The sequence below is a fragment of the Tenrec ecaudatus genome, chromosome 16 (assembly GCF_050624435.1).
Source record: "Tenrec ecaudatus isolate mTenEca1 chromosome 16, mTenEca1.hap1, whole genome shotgun sequence".
NCBI classification, from domain to species: Eukaryota; Metazoa; Chordata; class Mammalia; order Afrosoricida; family Tenrecidae; genus Tenrec; species Tenrec ecaudatus.
Genome location: NC_134545.1, coordinates 74,422,157 through 74,436,420, shown reverse-complemented (window position 1 = coordinate 74,436,420; position 14,264 = coordinate 74,422,157). Strand labels below are relative to the sequence as shown.

The following is a 14,264-nucleotide window of genomic DNA, read 5'->3' as shown; positions in this document are numbered from 1 at the left end:
AAAAAAAAAAAAAAAAAGCAACTCCTACCCTTGCAGGGAGAGTGTTTTGTTAACTATGGACCAGCACCCAGGGATCGGTGTCTTTACAAAGCACCGCACATGATTCTGTTGCCAAGAGTGGTGTTTGGGACTGCTGACCCTGAGAGCTGTCTTGATGGCCACCTGCACGGGTGACAGACAAGGTGCGTGCGCAAATCTCACCTGCCATCAACCTCATTGTTCTGGCAAGTACGTGTACTGCCAAGAAAGCTGCGTGTCAGGTCGAACATTTTCACACACAGTGTGAATTTGTGGAGACCCCGAAGCTGGTGTCAGCAGGCCTCTATATATTTCTTATCTGTGCTCCATGGCCCGGCTTCGTGCGACCTCAGGGCAGGGCCACATTAGTATTTGCATAGCAGAGCTAGCGGGCAGAGCCGACTGTCCCCTTGGTTTAACATGATATTGATCTCACTGGGGCACTGGCCTATCAACTTGGTGTTGGTGAAGAGCCTCAAATACAGTAGACCCCAAGGGTGGCCTGTGAAAACGATGTCTGTCCACGTCGTGTAACCGTCTCCGCCTGCAGTATTTGTTTTTCTCATCTGATGAGTCTGGAGAAGAGGCCAGACAGAGGGAGGCTCGCTGGGTGTGTGTGATCTTAATGGATTGTTTTGTGGGAAGTGATTTGACAGGCTGCCCGTCGCTGTTGCCAGGCCGTCTGTGGGTGGGTCATAGTTGCCTGGGTAAGTGTGGCATACAGCCCATATCGTGACCATTTTGATGACTTATGATTTTAGGGAAAAAGCAAGAGGAAACGGCACCTTACCATCCTAAGGGTCAGCGACAAGCCCTAGTGAAATGCAGCTGCACCTGTCAGATAAGCTTACTAGTTCTCCATGGTTCTCAGGAGTCCCCAGGCACAAACACTAAGGCAGCTTGAAAGTCCCACAGTGCCTTTTAGTCATTTGCACTGACAGGTCTGCCTTTTTAGGCATGTGAAGGTTTCATCCTGATTCATCCTCTTAGAGCCTAGATTCCCCAGATCTTTTGGCCAACCACCCCTTAATCAGAAACAAAACAAAACAAAACAAAACAAATGACTCAGCGCCCCAGGCAACGAAGAGCATTGGTACTGTAGCCCACAATCTAGGATAAAGTGCAGCTTATCTGCTTTTGCAAGTCCTCCTGAACCATCCCCAACTCCCCCAGGAGATGGCACCACCCACGTTGGGAAACCCTGCTCTAGAGGCTCGCCATGAGCAGCAGCGGGCGTTTGATGGGCCCACATGAAGGCTCAGTGTGAGGAAGGTATTTTTCCACACGCGTGGAAAGAAACCCTCTGGGGCTCAGGAATTGCCTGGGAAACACTTGAGCACAAGCCGAGGGGCCCTATGTCAGGAACGCTGCAGACCCCAAGTTGGCAGACATTAGCAAGTTAACAAGTGCCAGTGAGCGAATGCGACCGCCTCTGAGGGCCACAGGGTGTCTGTTAACAACTGCTCAACCTTACCTTTGTGTCACAAACCCAGGGAACGATAATGTGTAAGAAACAAGGATGAGCGAGTGCGAATACATCTGTGTTTCTAAACACGGACAGGCTGGCCCATGTTTGGACCCCAGTCTCTAGCTTGCCAACTCCACCCTCATGTAGATAAGACAGAGACTTGGATTAGATGGATGTTTTTGGTAGGCATGGTGAATGAACCCCACCCTCTCCGCTCTCCAAGAAGCAACTCCCAGTCAAGTCAAGAAATCTTTCGGGATGTCAGCTCACCTAGGTCCTGCCCTGCTGTAGAAGTCTACAATACAATTGCTTGGTTAGTCTTCATTTTGAGAGTGAAGCATACACCTCTCCCACGTGGGGGAAGGAATCTGATTTCGCTGTCGTGAATGCGCCACCTCAGTGTCCTGGTGTGAGTCTTAGTTTCCCCTCTCGCTCATGGGTTTGTCTGTGCAGAGACTGCCCTCCCAGGTGGCTCCTGCGATCCCTTGTACCAGAAAGAGAAACTGAGGTAGTATCCTTCTTGGGCTTCTTTTGTAGAAGATCTTTGGAGCCAAAGAGTTTCTCCCTGAGAATGAGGTTTTGAAGTGGCTGGGCAGCCACATCTGCACCCACGTCGTCCTGAAGGAGTTGTGTGGGAATCTCATCTTTCTTTTATGTGGCTTCAACGAGAGAAATTTAAATATGGTAGGTATGTTTAGGTAAGAATTCCGGCAAACCTCCAGTGGTTTTGTTTTATTTGTGGACGAGGTGGGCAGCCACAACCTCAACTCGGAGGGGTCCCTTAAGGGTCACCAGCCCTGGCAAATGCTTAGAACAAACACCATATGCTGCTCTTTCCGGTGGGGGGGGTGCTCAGCATCCCACCCGGGCCACAATGGGATTCACGGTGTTTATATTTCAGTGATTTGCTTATTTTAAAAAAGTATTTTGTTTTTAATTTGCAATGCACACACACACACACAGGCTTTAAAAAGGTTTTGGGAAAATCCCATGATTTTTTACGTTCATGTTCTCATGAGCTCTTTGAAGGCCCCTTGTGTATCGAGAAGTCTGTGTCTGCATGCATCTCTATTTTGAATGTATTTATTTTTCGAAATGTAAGCCCAGCAACATGCTGGTGCATCTAGGTGTGCTGGCAGTTGTTGATGCTGCACTCCGAGCCCAGATTTAAAAATTCTGGAGTGAGGACTCCAGTGAAATGTTTAAAAATGATAGGAATTTTCCTTTTCCCCCAGATGATAAGAGTAAGGTGGCATTGTTAGGTGTTTTTTTGGCACTCCAGAGAAGCATGAAGAAGGTACACAACAACCTGCGCTCTGCGTGTCAGGTCTAAACTAACAATAAAAATTCCCAGGGCCCTAATCTTGGGAGATTATGACTTAATGGCTTTGTTTAAAAAAAAAAAAAAAAAGCAACTCCTACCCTTGCAGGGAGAGTGTTTGGTTAAATATGGACTCTGAGGCCAGGCTGCTCTGTGGTCCTTCAGATGGTCTCTGCCCCATCGCCTGTCAGGAGATGCTGACTGTAGTTTTTGATGCTTCGAAGGGAACATTGTGTTTGTGAGGAATGCTGTCTTAACACTGCTTTCATTCCCATTTTAACCGATGTATTTTTACAGTCTAGAGTCGATGTGTACTCGGCACACTGTCCTGCTGGAACCTCTGTGCAGAACATGCTACACTGGATCCAGGTAGGCCCTCCCGGAGCTCAGTCGGGCCTTGTGTGCAGTGGTGCTGGGAAGGTCTGCGCTCCATTCCACGATGCTTCTCTCAGCGCTCACTCACTGCCATTGAAGCCACCCTGTAGGTCAGACAGTGGCACCTGCCCCGTGGGTTTTCAGAGCATTCACTCTTTGGGGCCAGTAGAAAGCCTTGAGTTTCTCTCGAGGAGCGGCTGGTAGTTTTGAACCACTAACCTTGTGGTTAGCAACCCAGTGTGTAACTGCTACGCCATCAAGTCTCCTCTCTGTAAATCCTCTCTAAATATAAAGGCAGTCTGCTTACCCATCCAAGCTGGTTTTTCTCCCCGTGCTCCAGGCTCCTGTCGTCCTGCTGGTGCTCCTCTGTTTTCCCCCGCAGGACACACTGTACCCTGGTCTAACCAGCTGCTGGCACGGACGAAACACTTATAGCGAGGGGCTTTTCTTCCCTGCATTTCCCTCTTCGAGCCATACTTGGTTCACGTATTCCTTCCTTCTGTTTGCCCTCCCTCCCTTCTCCCCTCTGTTCCTTCTATTATTCCTTAACCCCCAGATTTATTTTATTTTCACATTGTTTCAGTCATCAAGATTGAGAGCAGCTTTGGCTCCTTTGCTCTGTCACATGGTCTCCATACTGTAGCAAGTCGGGCCTCGCTCTGCCACTTCACACAGAACTCCACTAGGGCACTTCTGCTGGTGGCCCTGGGATTGCTCTGTGTCTTTCTGAGATGACTCTTAGACACGGAGGAATGGCTTTGATGGCGGCGTGGTTTTGTCTGTAAGCAGACCATACCCTGAAGGAACACACACTCTGAAAAGGTGCAGACTTAATCTCACCAAAAACCTGTCCATTAGCAGAGCAGTGAACCCCCTCCCAAATGGCATTACAGCCATACGGTATAGAGGCCAGAATTTACAAGGCACTGTGGCCAGAAGGGCCATATTCATCGACTACCTCTCCTGGACTGCTTGATCACATGTAGGTTTTGGTTTGTTTATTTGTTTTTTCCAGTGGAGCAGTGCACGCATGGGCCACATGCTCTGTTTTACTCGGCTTTTTGAGCATTTCCCCCTACTTATGTAATAAGCATGTTTCAATTAAGGTGGCAGATCCTGAGCTGCTCATCCCCTTAGTGCCAGCTCACACCTCATCCAACACCTGCCTCAGCAGGTGACTCTCAGAGGCTTTAAACTTACTAGCAAAGAAACCCACTGCCATCAAATTGATTCTGACACATAGTGACCCTATAGGACAGAGTGGAACTTTGGGTTTCAGAGGCTATAAATTCTGAGGAGCGGCTGGTGGGTTTGAAGAACTGACCGGCCTTGTGGTTAGCAGCCCATTGCATAGCCAACTTAGGCCACCGGCGTTCTTTCTCAGAGATCTCACGCCAAATCCAACCCAACCCACCGAGGTCGCGCCGATTCTCACTCACAGTGTTGCAACTCGGGCTCTATTTAAATGACACATTAGTGCTACCTCCACTGTCGAGTCCGCAGCAGTCCAGCCTCTGCTCTTGCTGTAGCTGGCCAGGGTTGAAAGCTGCAGGTTCAAGCGGGAACCCAGCTCTCTCTCCCAGTCCTGCATGAACCTTTCCGAAGCCCAGTTGTACTGCCAAGAGCAGCCTTGCCCTTTCACTCCTTTACCGGTGACACTGTAGCCTCACAAAGAGATGTCATAAGCTCTCTTGGCTCTTCCTCCTGGAGACTTAGCTAACATAACCTGAACATGTTCAGACACCCTTCCCTCCCAGCCCAAACTTTGTCACGGTCTCTAGACCAGAGACTAATCCTAAAGTGCCTTTAAGCAGTACTGATCAGAAGGAAGCACCTAGGGAAAGACAAGGTGGTTGGCTTTATAAAAGATTAAAACCTCTCGCCATCCAGTCCATTTTAACTCATAGTGACTCTATAGGACAGGACAGAACTGCCCACAGTTCACAAAGTTGTCATCTCATGGAATCAGCCTGACTCCTCTGTGTCTCATAGATTGGCTGGTGGATTCGCACCAGCGACCTTTTGGTTAGCAGGCGAATGCTTAACTACTTCACCACCAGGGCTCCTCTCCCTTGGAAACCCTATGGGACAGTCTACTTCGTCTAATAGGCTTACGAAATCAAAATCAACAGCATGGCCCCTTCTGAGATGCCTTTTCACATAGATAGATGAATGGATAGATTTTGAATTCCTCATGTGACCCTGAGCAAGAAATTCAAGTTTTAGCAGTTCGGTTTGAGATCCAGGCAGGTTTCTTCTTTCCACCCAGTACCCCCTCCGGGTGCTTTGCAGAAATGTTGAAAGAGGTATGTGGGCACATGATAGAGTTAGGGTTGTGGACAGCAGCCACCCAGCGTGCATTGGTTCTTTCCACCGACGACTAGAACTAAGGGACAGATGCCCTAGGCTAGCAGGTGCTCAGAATATGGGTATTTTTTCTTGCGTATTAAATAAGCCGACATAGTTAGTACCTGTCATTTACAACAGCAAAAACCAGATGCTGAACATTTCTCCTGCACAGTCATCTATGATGTCTCAGCTCACTGGGTCGTAATTATATTAACAGGATGTTATGCAACTAATAAAACCTGAAACTTCACTCACACCAAAAGCAGCTCGAAGAAGGTCCAGCGTGGTTCTTTTTCATCAGCACCAGCATGTACTCAAAACCTAAAACTCAGTTCCCAGTCTGGCCTGCCCAGTGTAGATGTAACTCTGGGGGAAGTAGAGATTTATATTATTTCTAATTTTGTAAATTGGGGACTTTAGAATTATTTATGCATGATACCCTTAAACATGTATGTATTTAAATGTCACATAAAATCCTATTTATTGCTTTAGTCTTGTCAGCTAGGTTGACATATTGGTGAACAGCAGATGTTTCATGATTACAGTAGTAGTGGAGCTTTTATAAAAAGTGTTAAGCCAATAAAGTAATTTTAAAGGTTAATAAATAATATAGTATTTGGCATTCTTTAGGCCAGGCACCTAAGCTTTTTCTGTGCTGGCTGGGAAGTCACCCTGCTCCTTGGCAGTCAGCACAGCTGACACTGTGAAGCAAAGCCCTTCAGAGCAGGACAAGTGGAGTAAATGTACTACACACACACTCACACAACACACACACACTCACACAACACACACACACAACACACACACTCACACAACACACTCACACAACACACACACTCACAGACTCACACACACAACACACACCCACACAACACACACACCCACACAGCACACACCCACACAACACAAACACACACACACACCACACACTCACAGACTCACACACAATACACACTCACACAACACACACAACACACACACACAGCACACACACACCACAACACACACACACCACAACACACACACTCACACAACACACACACAACACACACACTCACACAGCACACACACACAACACACACTCACACAACACACACACCACACACAACACACACACACTCACACAACACACACACGTCTTGCTCTCTGGGAAAGTTTGAGTCACGTTTTCATGGAAACAATGAGCATGAAGTTCACCCAGGGCTCACAACTGTTATGCTGTACTATTCAAAGCATGTGTGTATAGCTGCTTTTTGCATGAGAGGGTAGCTGCTGTCTTATACAATGAGAAGTGGAGGAGCTGAGCCTCGGGTTGATGGACAGACAACCTCTCCTCCGCCCTTCTCCAGGGGGATGAGCCACAGAAACCATGGTGGGGGAGGGAGACAGCGGTTGGTGTAAGATATGAAAATATTAATCATTTATCAAGGGGTCATGAGGGGTGAGGGAGAAGCTGATACCAAGGGCTCAATAGGAAGTAAATGTCTAGAAATGAATGATGGCAACGTATGTACAAATATGCTTGTTATAAGAGCTGTAAGAGCCCCCAAGAAAATGATCTTTAATAAAAACAAAAGTTGAATTGTCTGGTGAAAGAGCAAAACAATGCTTTTCACTTTTAATTAGTGTGGGAAGGAAGTAGCTGTGTGGTGACTTCGAGGAGATTAGCCTCGGAGACCAGGGCCAACTCCAGAAACCTAGGACACTACCTCAGACTTCTGTGTCAGATAACCTCTCCCTGCCAAACCGTCTGCTTCTTCTTCTTCTCAGGCTGGTAGATCCTTACAATTCCAAGCCTTTGACTGGGGAAGCAGCGATAAGAACCGTTTTCATTACAACCAGGTAACGTCTTTAGAATAAAAATGAAGCTCCTGAAAACCCACCAAGGAAGCCAGCCCAGCCTATTGGGATTCTGGCCTGGCCGTGGGAGGCTTTGGGGCAGTTGGGTGGGTAGAGTGAGCTTTCCCTGAAGCAGTCCCAGAACAACGCAGGTGTCATGGTTGGTGGTGTGGGCTGGCTCCTCCCTCCTCGTCCTCTCACCTTCCCCAAGCAAGAGCGGTCACTGTCATGCGTTGCTCTTATTAACTGGGAGCGCTCAGGGTGAGGCACTTGGCCCAGGTTTCTCCTTGGCTTATTTGAATTCTCACAGCGTTCCTGTGGGACAGATGTATGACTTCTGATTTAAAGATGAGCAAACGGAGGCGTACCTTAGTGTCCGAGCTCACGTTACATCCACGAGGAAGACTGGAGAAAGACACCCTCTGGTCACTTGGTTCTCCCATCTGTGAGCTAGATAGAGCAACGCCTCCCTCCCAGGAAAGCCCACACGGGTGACAGTGCCCATCACATGTGACTGTTACATAGCATCTCACTAGCAGTTCATATCGTACTGCTCCTTCATTGTGGGGCTTAGGTGTTTGCTACTGCTGTTGGCCTAGGGCTGGAAACCTGAAGACTAAAATTGACCTGAAGACTAAATCGACCGTTGCTTTTTTAGAATCTAATTCCTTTGACTCGTGCATGATGTGTTCAACAGTGTTTCGGTTGAGCGTGTTTCTTGTGACCGAGAACAACCCAAACTCCTTCTGTGGATTGTTATTGCAGAGTCACCCTCCCGCCTACCATGCAAAAGACATGCCTGTGCCGACCGCCCTCTGGACTGGAGGCCACGACTGGCTCGCAGACCCCAAAGACGTCAGCATCTTACTGACCCAGATCCCTAACATGGTGTACCACAAGCAGCTGCCTGAGTGGAATCACCTTGACTTTGTCTGGGGCTTGGATGCCCCCTGGCGGATGTACAACGAAATTGTAGATCACATGAGGAAGTATCAGTGAGGAATCGTAGGGTCTTGGGGTTATTGATCGGGGTGTGTGGAGATGTGCTTACGTAATTCCTGGCTTAGCAGTGAAGCACCCGGCTTCTATCTAAAAGGTTGAAGCCCCTCTGCAGAGGATGTATCAGGTTGTGTCTGTTCGGACTGACAACCTTCGAACCCAGTGGAGCAGCTTTCCCCTGCCCCGTGGTGAATTAGAATCCTCTCGAGGGTGCTGTTACTAATTCCCTGAAAGTTTTCATGCTCTTTCCTAGGCTTTTCCAAGTTTTTTTTTAATCTGTGGAAATGATAGTTTTGAAGATGCCAAATTCTCTCTAGTCAGGATTTTTAAAAACCATGTTAGTTTTTCTTAAATTTATGTAATGTAATGATGACCAATGGCAAAATAGTAACCGATCAGCCAGGTGTTGCTTAAATCTTGGGAAAAAATCTTGGACATTGGCCCATTATGCCAGTTATACAGGCTCCCTAATGTTGCTTACCACACCTGGTTGCAATCTTGCTGTTATTAGCCAAGGCTAATTGAGTAAAGTGTTCAGTCCAAGCAAAGTAGTTGGAGATTTCAAAATTACTTGCTGGAGACTTCAAGAACAAATGGCCCTGGCTCAAAACAACACAAACACGGCTGTGTTTTCAGTAGAATGGAGACTGTTAACTGTCTTTATTCCTGACCTCTGAACTCTGGCAAACCCCCCTTGCACTTGTTAGAGAAGTCCTGGGGCGCAAGTATACCACTCTCTCTCCTGAACGGAATGTGCTCTCTTACCTAGCAGACCTGTCTCCATGATGGCCCTTTACGAAGTCCACGCTCCGAGCCTGCCCCCGGGAGAATGTCCTCAGCCAATTCCGCACAGAAAGACATATAGGAGTGTGCATGTTTTCGATGAAAACTCAGGGATTTGTAGGGTTTTTGTAACTGTCCGTACGTCGTTATTTCCTAGTGCTCCTGACTCGCCTCCTTCTATCAAGTCCCATGTTCATAGGCTCTTCTCAAACCATTGTTTCCTTTTGATACTTGTCAGATGGACAGAATGACCACTCCTTCGTTTTAATACAATATGGGGACGTATGATTACCTGAATTGCAATCACAATACCACATATTGGCTCACGTGTGCAGACAGCCTAGCATGGCTTTGCAACACTGAAAGAATCACATTTAACTTTTCAATAAAAATTCAGTAAGCCTCCAGAGGCCTGTAGGTTTGTGTGTATTCTTCATTATTTAATAACGTTTATTTCAACTCTTCCCTTTCTCATTTCGGCAGGACTTAAATGCTTCTCCCCGCCCACCCCTATCCTCACTTCCCCCTAATCTCTCTCCTCCATACTCCTTGGAAACTTCACTAAATGCTACCCACGAGCATTTGTTCCTTTCCTATCAGGAGAGGAGAGTACTGTCTAGACCAGCGGTTCTCAACCCGTGGGTCGTGACCCCTGGGGGGGGGGTGGAACGACTCTTTCACAGGGGTCACCCAATTCATAACAGTAGCAAAATTATAGTTAAGAAGTATCAATGAAAATAATTTTATGGTTTGGGGGTCACCACAACATGAGGAACTGTATTAAAGGGTCGTGGCATGAGGAAGGTTGAGAACCACTGGTCTAGACTATGAAGGCGTAAGAGATGGTTTGGAAACACTGTCTTTGAAAGCTCTCCTGCAAGGACTCTATGAGTTAGACTGTGAGTGGAGACTAGCCTGTGGTCACCCCATCTTCATATAGCTGATACGTTCGGACAGAACCAAGGATCCACCCCTGCTTTCTCATTGTGAAAATACGAGGATCCACCCCTGCTCTCTCATTGTGAAAATGTGATGGGCCATACCGTGCCGGTGGCTCCTTGCTGTTGGTCCAACTTCTGGTGACCATGGTGTGTCAGTAGAACTGCACTCCACAGGTTTTTCAACGGCTAATTTTGGAAGTAGGTTGCCCACTTTTGTTACGGGGCTCTTGGCGGTAGACTCAGACCGCCAACCCTTTATTATGGACTTGAACCATTTGTACCACACAGGGACCCTGGCCATGCCATCACCAAATCCAAACTAACAAGACACCTCGCTGCCATGGAGTCGATGCCGACTCAGAGCGACCCTGTAGGACAGGGTAGAACTACCCTTGTGAGTTTCTGAAGCTGTAACTAGGAGTAGAGAGTCTCCCAAGGAATGTGGCTTATGGTTTCGAACTGCCGACCTTGCAGTCAGCAGCTCAATGTGGGACCACTATGCCACCATGCAAGCCTGCATGCCATAGAGCACCACCGAACACAGGTTTGTAAACCCCACGTGATCTCTCCCACCAGTCTGTGAACTTGAAGGCATACTCACCTGGGAACACCTGGAATCTTAAGAGCAGGTCTGGTTTTGTGTGTGTGTGTGTGTGTGTGTGTGTGTGTATCTCAGGAAAGAGATCTGGACTGCTTACATGTGTGAAGAGCTGTGGGATTTTTCTTTTTAATTTATTTTTTATTTTATTAGGGACTGATATACCTCCCATCACCATACATACATCAATTGTGTAAAACACATTTGTGCATTTGTTGTCCTCCTCATTCTCAAAAAATTTGCTCTCCACCCAAGCCCCTGGCAGCAGGTCCTCATTTCCCCCCTCCCCCCTCCCTCATGAACCCCTGATGATTTATAAATTATTATTTTGTCATATCTTGCTCTGTCCCATGTCTCCCTTCCCCCACTTTTCTGTTGTATGTCCCCGAGGGAGGAGGTCACATGCTGATCCTTGAAATAGGTTCCCCCTTTCCACCCCACCTTCCCTCCACCCTCCCAGTATTGCCACTCACACCACTGGTCCTGAGGGGATCATCCGCCCTGGCTTCCCTGTGTTTCCAGTTCCCATCTGTACCAGTGTACCTCCTCTGGTCTAGTCAGGTTTGCAAGGTAGGATTTGGATCATGACAGTGGGGGTGGGGGGTGGGAGGGGGGAGAAGGAAGCATTTAGGAACTAGAGGAAAGTTGTATTTTTGATCGTTGCTACGTTGCACCCTGACTGTCTCATCTCCTCCCCAAAGGGGATGTCCAGTGGCCTACAAATGGGCTTTGGGTCTCCACTCTGCACTCCCCTGCTCATTCACTATGGTAAGATTTTTTGTTCTGATGATGCCTGATACCTGATCCCTTGACAACTTGTGATCGCACAGGCTGGTGTGCTTCTTCCAGGCGGGCTTTGTTGCTTCTGAGCTAGATGGCCACTTGTTTACCTTCAAGCCTTTAAGACCCCAGACGCTATATCTTTTGATAGCCGGGCACCATCAGCTTTCTTCGCCACATTTGCTTATGCATCCATTTGTCTTCAGCGATCATATCAGGAGGTGAGCACAAAATGATAGGATTTTTTTTTGTTCTTTGATGCCTGATAACTGATCGAGCTGTGGGATTTTTCACACAGCTAAATGAAGTGAAGCACAGGCAACATCCAGAAGAGTTGAAGGACAGGTGGAATCTATGTGATTTCACAACACTGAAAAAAGGCGAGAAATGTGCAGGGAGTATAAAGGGTGTGCTTATCTACAGGAAGGGCCCTTCCCTGGCCATCTGTCCCTCAAAGAGTCCTCTTCCTTTGACCAACCTAAAATGCTCTAGACAACCTGGTGCGTGAGTCTTAGGGCTGGAAGGAAAGGGACAGCCAGGGGGTATTTGTACTTTTTCCCCATCAGTAGAAGGGAGAGCTTACCTTGAACAGGTAGGTGTCCCTGCCACAGGCGACTTTGTTTTTCCAGCTTTGGCTGCACTATGGGAACTCACATAGATGCCCATGAGAACTTATGCTCAGTAAAGGTTCCACACATCAGGCGTTAGACTGGAATGAGCAGGGCCTACATTCCATAGCTCTATCTTTTAAGGGACCCCCCCCCAACCCCACCTGTGTCTCTTCCAAGCTTTCCACTGGGGACTTTTATTCAGTGTGCTGTATTAGAGTAAACTATCACTGAGAGGGCCCCTAGCTCTTGGTCACCCAATTCACAATGGAAAGAGAAGCTACCTTGTCCTGGGCCATTCCCATGAGCAATTGCAGGTCAGACCATTGGGATATGTAGAAGTTACACTGGCTGATTTTAGGAATCAGCTCCTCAGTCCCTTTTTCCTAGTCCATCTCGGTCTGGAAACCCCTCCTGAACAGTTGCTATAGCAGCATGCAGACTTCCACTGACAAGCACGGTAACCGCTCTGATGTGTACTGGCCAAAACGGAACCTGCATCTCCTGTATGGAAGGTGTCAATCCCACCACGGAGCTGTTAATGTTCTTTAGTGCGTAGCCCAGTCTAAAGGTGAGATGCTGCACACTGGTTCTGCCACAGTAGGCTTACAGTGTACCTTCATCCGGGTTGGTGTCCTCTCACTCAACCCAGCTGCACTAATATACCAAACCAAACCCGCAAAGCCATCGAGTCAAGTTTGACTCATGTTGACCCTACAGGACAGGGGGCTGTTGGGGGCTCTTAGCGCTCTTACAGAAATCCACACATCAATTGTATCGAGCAGATTTGTACATATGTTGCCATCATTATTTTCTAAACATTTACTTTCCATTTGAGCCCTTGGTGTCAGCTCCTCTAACTCTTTACAGGAGTAGAAAGTTTCATTTTTCTCCCGTGGAATGGCCGGTGACTTTGAACTGCTGACATTGAGGTTAGCAGCCCAACACATCATCCACCCTGCCACCAGTGCGTGTCTATCTTCATCACCAGGATGTGTTAACGTTTCATTCCATCCTCGCCTGAGAGCACAGGGCAAGGTTGGAATGAGTGTACCAAGAACTATGAGGCCTGGGAGAGGCTCTGCCTCTGTTAACTTTTGCTGCTGTTGATGCATATTCTGTTGATGCGTGTTCTGTTGATGCGTGTTCTGTTGATGCGTATTCTGTTGATGCATAGTCTGTTGATGCATATTTTGTTCAGAACGCAATTCTCTCCATAGGCTTCTAGAGTCAGGGAAAGAATTATACGTTTTCTGCCAAGTTAGAATTAAAAACCAGCCAGCCGGCCAGCCAGCCAGCCAACCAACCAACTTAACTACTTACCTCTACCTACCTACCTACCTACCTACCTACCTACCTACCTGCCTACCTGCCTACCTGCCTGCCTGCCTGCCTGCCTGCCTGCCTGCCTGCCTGCCTGCCTGCCTGCCTGCCTGCCTGCCTGCCTGCCTACCAACCTACCTACCAACCTACCTACCAACCAACCCTTTTGTGCACAGGAGGAAACAGTCATCACATACAATTGAGAATGACTTTTGTTGCCACAAGGGGGCAGACTTGGCTTTGCTTTCAATCTTCTCTAGGCTCCACCCCCACCCCACCCCCACCCTCACTTTCCTTCCCATCAAAAGGTTTTCTCTTGGAATGGTGGTGAAGGGAGTTGTTTGATGGGCCAGTTGGTATCCCGAGGGCAGGTAGTTGAGGAGTACCTGTCTACCCAGGACTGTGACTGATTCTTGCCTAAGGGTAATACCTGAATTTCCCAAAGGGTAGCTGTCCCCCAAATGTGCTTATAAAATTAAAATTTTGCCTAAACCCCTAAAGGAATGGCTAGTACTGTGTACAGGACGGATGGGCAGGAAGGGAGACTGGAGACGTCCTGACCCCAGACCTCAGTTGATGAAGGACCACGCATTAGCTACCGAAAACCAAGATTGCTTGGCTTGTGGGTCACAAAGGTACTATTGTGTTGTAAGGTGACCCTGGTGGCGTGATGTTTAAGTATTCGGCAGGTAACCAAAAAACCAGCAGTTCAAACCAACCAGCTTCTTCATCCTCGGGAGAACAGACCCAGCAATGGAGCCCCAGTAAAGAGACAGCCTTGCAGACCCTGCTGGGCAGTTCTACCAGCTCCTGGCTGGTGACTGGGTCCAAGTCCCAGTGGACTACAGAGCGCCCAATAGCA

At 47.9% G+C, this 14,264-nt stretch overlaps 1 protein-coding gene across 4 annotated transcripts in view; it reads left to right on the top strand.

Moving 5' to 3' along the window:
- The window catches only part of LIPA (lipase A, lysosomal acid type), a 53,528-nt gene extending 43,969 nt beyond the window's left edge, over positions 1–9,559 (top strand). For 3 of the 4 annotated variants that reach the window (XM_075534495.1, XM_075534494.1, XM_075534493.1), the window contains exons 7-10: positions 2,024–2,170; positions 3,105–3,176; positions 7,302–7,373; positions 8,136–9,559. In XM_075534495.1, coding sequence (XP_075390610.1) covers positions 2,024–2,170; positions 3,105–3,176; positions 7,302–7,373; positions 8,136–8,369 — 525 coding nt within the window. In that variant the 3' untranslated portion in view covers positions 8,370–9,559. Of the gene's footprint in view, positions 1–2,023; positions 2,171–3,104; positions 3,177–5,748; positions 5,982–7,301; positions 7,374–8,135 lie in introns of those variants that run through there. The other variant, XM_075534496.1, reaches the window with a different exon arrangement.
- Positions 9,560–14,264: the final 4,705 nt, after the last annotated feature.